The 8,142-nt window shown below is 43.9% G+C and overlaps 1 protein-coding gene across 1 annotated transcript; it reads right to left on the reverse strand.

Moving 5' to 3' along the window:
• Window positions 1–2,379: 2,379 nt before the first annotated feature.
• Gadd45a (growth arrest and DNA damage inducible alpha) lies at window positions 2,380–5,506 on the reverse strand. The gene is made up of 4 exons (XM_047556769.1): window positions 5,171–5,506; window positions 4,620–4,721; window positions 4,137–4,374; window positions 2,380–3,067 (listed from the first exon to the last, which is right to left on the reverse strand). Exons 1-4 carry the CDS (start codon window positions 5,212–5,214, stop codon window positions 2,954–2,956), a joined length of 498 nt encoding a protein of 165 aa, XP_047412725.1. The 5' UTR covers window positions 5,215–5,506; the 3' UTR covers window positions 2,380–2,953.
• Window positions 5,507–8,142: the final 2,636 nt, after the last annotated feature.

The raw sequence follows: 8,142 nt of genomic DNA on the forward strand, positions 1-8,142 counted from the left end.
TATTTATAATTAACTGTTTCATGATTGGACTTTTCAATGCCATGTTAACTTTATATTATGTTCAGAAAAGAAACAATGAGGCAAATCTCAAACAATAGCATTGCACTAATTGTTGAGATTTTAGACAAACAAGGCAATCTGAAGAATGTATGCTACTACTTCATATCCCTAAGCCTTATAAATTTAGGATAAAGATTCAAGACTCCTTTTTAATTTTATAGATATATAAACATACATATACATATACACATACAAACACACACATATGCATATCATAAGCAACAAATCTCTGTAAAGCCTTAAATGGTTTCTTATTGCTATCAATATGACACCCTCTATTAAACAACTATTATATGCCAGTAGTTAGCAGTCATTCTTTTTCTTTTTTTTTTTTTTTTTTCCGAGGTGCCAGGGATTGAACACAGGGCTCACTCTTGCCAACCATATGCTCTGCCACCCCAGCCCTGCACTCATTATTTCTAATCACTTATTTAACAAATAACATTCAGCACCTATTGCTGCCATGCATGTGTGTTAACCACTGGCCTACAACCACAAACCAGATATTAATTCCTGCCCTCAAGTTGTAGGAAAGACAACAACCCTGCAAGACAGGTCATTTTATCTCCATTTTATAAATAAGAACAAACGGAGAAGGACCAACCCAGACTGGCTGCTACCAAGGCTCTCTTCATCAAAGTTGCTTTTCTCCACTCTGCCTACCTGGTTTAATTCACTCATCTTTGCAGAAGGGTTTTTAATCAAACATAGTAGTGAAAAAAGATTGAAAATCCTTACTCTGGTGGGAATGCAAAAAAAAAAAAAAATGCTGTTTAAAACTCACTGTTCTCAATTTTCTTGTAATATAAAAAGAAAAGATAAATTCCAATTATGGTTTAGATTTTGCTTTGGCTTAAAGATGTACACCTAAACAAGCCCACATAGAATTCTAGCAGACAGTTAAAAGCAGAAACATCTATGCAAGTTGAAAGGCTCTTTATGAGGGGCTGGGGTTGTAGTTCAGTGGTGGAGCACTTGCCTAGCACATGTGAGGCACTGGGTTCGAGCCTCAGCACCACATAAAAATAAAGTACTGTGTCCATCTGTAACTAAAAATAATATGAAAAGAAAGACTCTTTATGGACCTGTTATAAGATATGCAGAAACTTAAGAGGGTTTTCTTTTTCTTTGTTGTTGTTGTTATTAGTTGGTTTTTTCTACTTTTTCCTGATCATATGTAAGGATGGGAGACCCATAGCAGGGGTGGCATGGGAGGGTATGGTTTGAGAAGTACAAAAGAAAAACCCTGAGGACCGAAGTTATGCTAGGCTTCGCCTCAGTAAGCCTTTTTGCTTTCTTTGGCTCTGTCTAGAGGAGATTGTTGCAGTTAATTATCAAGTGACTGTGCCAACTAAAAGATGATTGTTCTGCTGAAAACTTCCATTTCTTTTACTTCTTTCCTCTCTGCCATCTTTACCAATTGACATAATTTAACCAGACCACTTAGAACTGGTGGTAATGTTCAGTTGGAGGGTAAAAAACCCTAGGAAGAGGCTGAGGGCACCACAACACTGCCAGGTCACTTTGTCCCCTAAATAAGTTCCTGCTAAGTGTGCAGCCTTAGACTGATAGTCACTTCCTAATTGGCCTCTTTACCTCATCATTCATCCCAGTAGCGGTTTCTCACAGTCCAATATTATCTTCTAATACTGACTGTGCCACACAGATCATGAAGGTGTCTGCAGGCTGCTCATTTACAGAAGCCCATATGCATAAGGGTGACATAGAATGCCTTTCAGTCTGGGCCTAATCTCCACCTACCTTTTCAACTATCTCTCCCTTATCTGTCCATGCCAGAGGTACACAGAGTCACTTTGTTCCTGGAACAGGTTGTGATGTTTTAGGCCTCCACACCTTTGCACAAACTAGTGCAGCTGCTAGTAATATCCCTGTCTTCTACTGAAGAGAAATGAAACTTTTTAAGACCCAAATAAAAATGATTCTCCTCATTAAAAGCCTCACTCCTCCTGCAGGTATCTTTGGTAATTCCTCTCTGCTTCCACATTTTGCACACAATTTTACTATAGCACTAACATCATTAAGTTGTAATTTTTCATATTTTGCAAGTTGAACCTCATCAAGGTTTTTGGGTTTGCAGTGCTGAGGATTGAACTCAAGGCTTGGTGCATGCTAGGCAAGTGGTCTACCACTGAGCTGCATCTCCAGCCTGCAAGTTGAATATGTAACCTTTTCTTTTTCCTAACCCCAACTCCAATTCCTCTTAAATTACGTTTTTCTGACCTAGTGGTCGAGCAAGCCACCAGCGAAATGTCTGTTAATACAAGTCCAAGCTAACAAAAGACAAAAGCATACACTGAGAATGATGCAATTATTCCATATCAGTTTATTGTAGGTATTGTTTCAAAAATTTATAGCATAAATAACCTTTCATGTTATAAAATAACTTAGTACAATTTATAATAAAACTTTTGAGAATTTAACATCTCATCAAAATACAATAAAATATGGTTTTAAAATATGATTAACCCTTTCAGTTTTTTTTTTTTTTTTTTAAACTTGAGGGAGGAATATAAACCAAAATACCCAAACTACTGCTGCACATTTAAACTTTTAACAAAGAATATTTGGTTTATTTTAATGTAACTCAACCATCCTAAATTAATACATAGTTTTCCTTCCCACATGGTTCTTTGTAGTTTTTGTTCCTTTTGACTTGTATTTGTTTCAACACAGCTTCTTTCTTCATTTTCACCTTTCCAACTGCAAAGTCATCTATCTCTGGGCCCCCAGAACATGTAGTTGAACTCACTCAGCCCCTTGACATCAGTTTCTGTAATCCTTGCATCAGTGTAGGGAGTAACTGCTTGAGTAACTACAAAGGTATTTCAAAACTTCAGTGCAATTTGGTTCAGTTATTTTCATTCAGATGCCATCACCGTTCAGGGAGATTAATCACTGGAACCCACTGATCCATGTAGCGACTTTCCCGGCAGAAACAAATAAGTTGACTTAAAGCAGGATCCTTCCATTGTGATGAATGTGGATTCTGGGAACAAATTTAGAAAAATTAATTTCCCATAAAATCATCAGCATTTGCTAATAATTACACTATTAATGAAAGGAAGATACCTGAACATTCTATATTTTGGCTATGTGACAAGGAGACGAGTTATAAGCACAAACAAAATAAATTCTTCTAGGTAGTTGGGTTTCCTGTAAAACCACTAAAAGTAATTATCTATCAAACTGTACTCTGCAAAGTCTAACCACATGAAATCCACAATGGGCCATGAACATAAGTTTGCATATCTATTCAATTTTGCATGACAGGATCATTCACAGGTTTGCCCTCCAGTATTTGTACCCTGGCAGAGCCTTGAATGTAACAATTCTGAAAAGTATTTCCATGCTGTGTGTGCACTAAGATGGGAGCTGAACAGCTAACTGAAATTGCCACCTGTTATCTTCCAAAAGACAATGCGTAGTACTTCTCAGAAGTAGCATTAGGAGGTTGCACTTCCCTAAACCAGTCAAAAGGAGCAAAATTCTGAAGACAAAGCCAGCACATTTACCTCTAAAAACATCTTGTCTACCTTCCAAAAGCTTTATGGGGTGGGGGATGCATTTAAAAATTGCAAGATTTTCAAAGAAAAAAAATTCCACTGAAGTCTCTTAATGTATTTCTAGGGAATTAATAAGGTCAGTCTCCTACACCATTTCTATTTTTAGCTTTGACTGGCAGAGAATGAAGCTGACTTCTTAATGAGGGGTGAGCCAGGAATTTATTTGGCTTTATCTAATCTGCCCTGCTAAAGGAATTAGTCACGCGAGGTAGTGCAGATGTAGGTAGGGAGTAGCCGGGCTGACTGCTGACTCACAGGGATCTCTTCCGCTGTTGGCACCAGCCAACGTGCTTAGACTTGTTCTGTACCAGAGAAAATCCTGATGATGAAACTAGTACCTCTCGGCTGAAAGTCCACCACACACTTTAGTGGGGCAAAGGCAGCCACACTCTTGACCCCCACCCATACAGGTCTGCAGCCGGATCACTCAGCCCTGGCTCGCTTCCTTCCAGGGTTCTAGCCCCAGTTGGTCGCAGTTCCCTTCTCCCTTACCGTAACCAGCACGCAGTGCAGGTCCGGGGGCTGCGCTGCGCCCTCGCTCGTAGTTGGGCTCGCGTCTGTTTCCAGCAGTAGGAGCTCCGCCAGCCGGCCCGGGTTGCTGACGCGCAGGATGTTGATGTCGTTCTCACAACAGAACGCCTGGATCAGAGTGAAGTGGATCTGCAGAGCCACATCCCTATCGTCGTCCTCGTCTGCCGCCAGCAGGCACAGAACCACATTATCCGGGTCGCTGAGGGCAGTGGGCAAAACGCGTAAGTGCAGAGGCTCCCCAGACCCGCGTGGGCACCCGCAGCCCCAGCCGGCTCCCGGGGTCACCTCCGGCCTCTGGCTCCCCCCACCCAACCCGGGGCAGGCAGCAAGCAGCAGATGCACTGCGCAGAGAGGCACTGAAGGGTGAGGGGCGTCCCGGAGGCGACCTCCGCAGGCTGGGGTGGGAAGGGGGTGCCACGAGGGGACAGCGACGGCCCCACTTACACGTTGAGCAGCTTGGCCGCCTCGTACACCCCTACGGTGATGGTGCGCTGACTCAGGGCTTTGCTGAGCACTTCCTCCAGGGCATCGCCCACCTTGTCCATCCTATGGGCGAACAAAAACAAGAGGACCTGTGAGCCCTCGGGTTACTGCCGAGCCCTGGGGTCACTGCCGAACCCTCCCCTCTGCACCGAGGGCCAGAGCACCCGGGCTTTCTGCAAACCCGGACTGCCCTGGCCGCGTCACCCCTTATGACCCCTCTCACGCCCGGAGACCGGGTGTCCCGTGAGAAGCCCCGAGAGTTCCCCGTCACCCTCCCCGGGGGTCACGAGCACAGGCTCTCTGCCACGGAAGCCATTCAGACTTCGCAAAGCCCCGGCGGGGTAGTTTCCGTTGACGGGTGCCCCTCGAGGATCCCGAGGGAGTGAGGGCGGGAGGTGCCCTAGACAAACTTTTCCGCTTGCTTCCCTGCAACTCCACAGCCCAAACACTCCGGGAAATGCGCCGGGAGGGCGAGAGGAGTTCAGGCCGGATAAGTTCGCAGGCGGACTTACCTTTCGGTCTTCTGCTCTCCAGCCGAGAATTCCTCCAAAGTCATATTGCAACTGCAAGTCCTTCACAGAGAGCGCGGCGTGCGGGCTGCTCCTGCCACCGTGGGCGCGCGGGCGCCAGCTCTCTGCACTCGCTCTCGGGCTTCTTGTGGCGCGCTCCGATCCCGCGCAGTCCGATAGCCCCTCGCCCGCCCGGGCTCCTCCTGCAGCGATCAACGCTGCCGCGCCGTCCCTGCCTTCCTGCCCCGTTCGCCGGGTCGCTCGCTCGCGGGCCCTAGCCTCGCCAAGAACCGCGACACCACTAGGGCAGCTGCTTCACAGCCACTGGAGGACAAAGGGCCTGGCTCGCCGGAGTTATCCTGCCAATCCTCAACCAACCACATTCCGTCTCATTTGCATGCACTGCAGTCATTGGTCCATGCAAATTAGACTGCTTCGGCAATTTGACCCCAGCTCTGAGAGCCCGGCTGAGAGGAGCGGAAGAAGGCGGAGCTAGGAGGGTGGAGAGCGGAGGGGACGCGGGTGGTGCAGAGACCGGGAAGGCGGGGCCGGAGCGGATTCCCTTATCCGGTTGGTGGGGGGGCCATCTGGAGTGGAGGACGTTGCGGTAGCAGGAGGTGACTTCAGTTTGGGCTGCAGCAGCCTGCCGATTGTTTTTCTAGTTGGTGCACATTTTAAAATTATTGTTTCATATCTTTTGTTTTAAGGGATTGCTATTAGAATCTATTTCCAGGGTTAATGCACCCAAGTCTAGTAATTATTAGTAAGCAGGTTACATTTAAAAAAAAAAAAAAAAAAAAAAAAAAAAAAAAAAAGTATGTCCAGACCTCCAGGGCAAAGTTTACCTCAGAAGTTTTGTGTAAGTCTAAGCAAAGCTGCTTATTAGTAGTAGTGGTATTTCGGTGCCCTGATGGCTGGTTTGATTTATTTTTGGAAAGTCGCAAGGGTTGGAAGCTCAAAAAAGAAAAACCAACACATTTGTGTTTAGTGATGGCAGGGAACCAAGTTGGAATCTTTTCCACAAAAAGCAAAAAGGCTTCCCACCAGCAACGTGTAGCTCTGGGAAACCCTGACCTAGCGTGTATATCCGTGGGGAGCTGGTGACCACATGTCAGAATTTCAGCCTGACAACCCAAGTTCACCTTTCTCAAAGTGCATTTTCCAAAGAAGGGTCCTTCTGTATGCACAATAGCTGAGAGTCAAATATCTGACACCCACACAAGCCAGCCACAGCAAAAATTCAAAATGCTCTGGGCATACCCTGAACTATTTTTCATAAGGCAAGTGAGTATGTCACTATCTTCCACAGAAAGTCTGTGATCTCACTGTGAATTATTGATGTCAGATGCTGAATCATGAAGCTGTAACTATAGGACTTTTTAGTCATATGCTGAAATTTCACCTTTGAGATAATGGCAACTTGTAGGAGGAAAGCAGAGCTTTATAACTGCAAGCAGAAGTTACATGTTTTTTAAAACAAACTTTAATGTACAGATTTCACTGAATAGTTCAAAAGTCCCTTCCTTTATTTTATGAGTTTATGCAATATATGCAAAAACATTTCATAAACCTACTGAAGTCACTCAAGTGGTAAAAATGCCTCCCATATGCTTGCATTCAAAACATTGCTTACATTATTAAGGTCTCTGCACTGCTACAGGTCACAGAGGTAAATTTTGCAAAGGTACATGGGAATTTTGTGATCCTATGCTTTTATCATTCTAGGCAAAATACTCTCCAGCTCCTTGAATCTTTATTTAGTGGAAAAGAATAGTTTGGTTTTCTGGTTCATTTATTTGAGCTGCCACTTTGCACACAGTTCCTAAAAGGGACAATGTTTGAGTAAAGGAATAGTCATCATCAGTGCCTAATTCACCCAAGGGTGCCATGTATTTCGTATCCATGCCTTAAATCCTTACATGAGATGTTTTTGTTAAAGAGCTCCTCAACATTGGGGCTGGGGACATAGTTTAATGGTGGAGTGTTTTCCGAGCATCTGTAGAGTTCCTGGGTTCAATCCCCAGCCCAGCAAAACAACAACAACAACAAAACCCTCAACATTGAAATTTAGGTAGGTATTGAAGCATTTTAAGTTTTGCAGACAAAACCCAAATTATACAATCTGGCCTGAGTCAACATCTCGAGATTGTTGGAATGTGTTCTACGGAACTCCAAGGGTCTATCCACTACCTATTTCTTAGAGGTTCTTTAAAAGGAAGTGTGACAACAAGCTGACAAAGAATTAGGAAATAATGTGAGTTTCTTTTCTTTTCTCTTTTTTTTTTTTTCTCTCGAGTACTAGGAGTTGGACCCAGGGGCACTCTACCACAGGGTTACACCCTAGCCCTTTTAATTTTTTATTTTTTAAAAATTATGATTAATTAATTTATTTGGTAGTACTGGGATTGCACCCAGGGGCACTCTACCTTTGAGCTACATCACTAACCTCCACTCCCCACATTTTTTGAGACAGTTTCTAAGTTGCCCAGGCTGGCATCAAACTTATGGTCCACCTGCCTCAGTCTTCAGAGTTACTGGGATTATAGGCATGTAACACCCTGCAGGCTCATGTGAGTTTCTTTTTTGTTTTTTTGTTTGTTTGTTTGTTTTTGTTTTTTGTGGTGCTGGGGATCGAACCCAGGGCCTTGTGCCCGCAAGGCAAGCACTTTACCGACTGAGCTATCTCCCCAGCCCTCATGTGAGTTTCTTGACAGCAAGGACTGACTTATCAGCTTGGTGTCCTTAGCACCTAGCACATTTCCTGCATTTAGCAAAAAACACATTTGTTTATTGAGTTGAATAGAATCTGAGAGTTAAGAAAAATCTCAGAATCCTGAAGTTCTGTGCATTGAGTGAATTCTGATATCCCACCTTAAACATTAGTTCAAAAATACTTTTTATGTCCTATTATATACCAAGAACTGTACAATTCCTGGTTTTTTCCTGTAAAGAGCTTAGAATCAAATTCATATGGC

Source organism: Sciurus carolinensis, chromosome 1 (genome assembly GCF_902686445.1).
Source record: "Sciurus carolinensis chromosome 1, mSciCar1.2, whole genome shotgun sequence".
In the NCBI taxonomy this organism is placed as follows: domain Eukaryota; kingdom Metazoa; phylum Chordata; class Mammalia; order Rodentia; family Sciuridae; genus Sciurus; species Sciurus carolinensis.

Bases quoted from the DNA above. Each gene is read 5' to 3' on its own strand.
- Gadd45a (XM_047556769.1), bottom strand. From the start codon at position 5,214: ATGACTTTGGAGGAATTCTCGGCTGGAGAGCAGAAGACCGAAAG. The intron at 4,722-5,170 runs GTAAGTCCGCCT...GTTCGCCCATAG, and splicing joins GGAGAGCAGAAGACCGAAAG to GATGGACAAGGTGGGCGATG. The intron at 4,375-4,619 runs GTAAGTGGGGCC...CACTGCCCTCAG, and splicing joins GCGGCCAAGCTGCTCAACGT to CGACCCGGATAATGTGGTTC.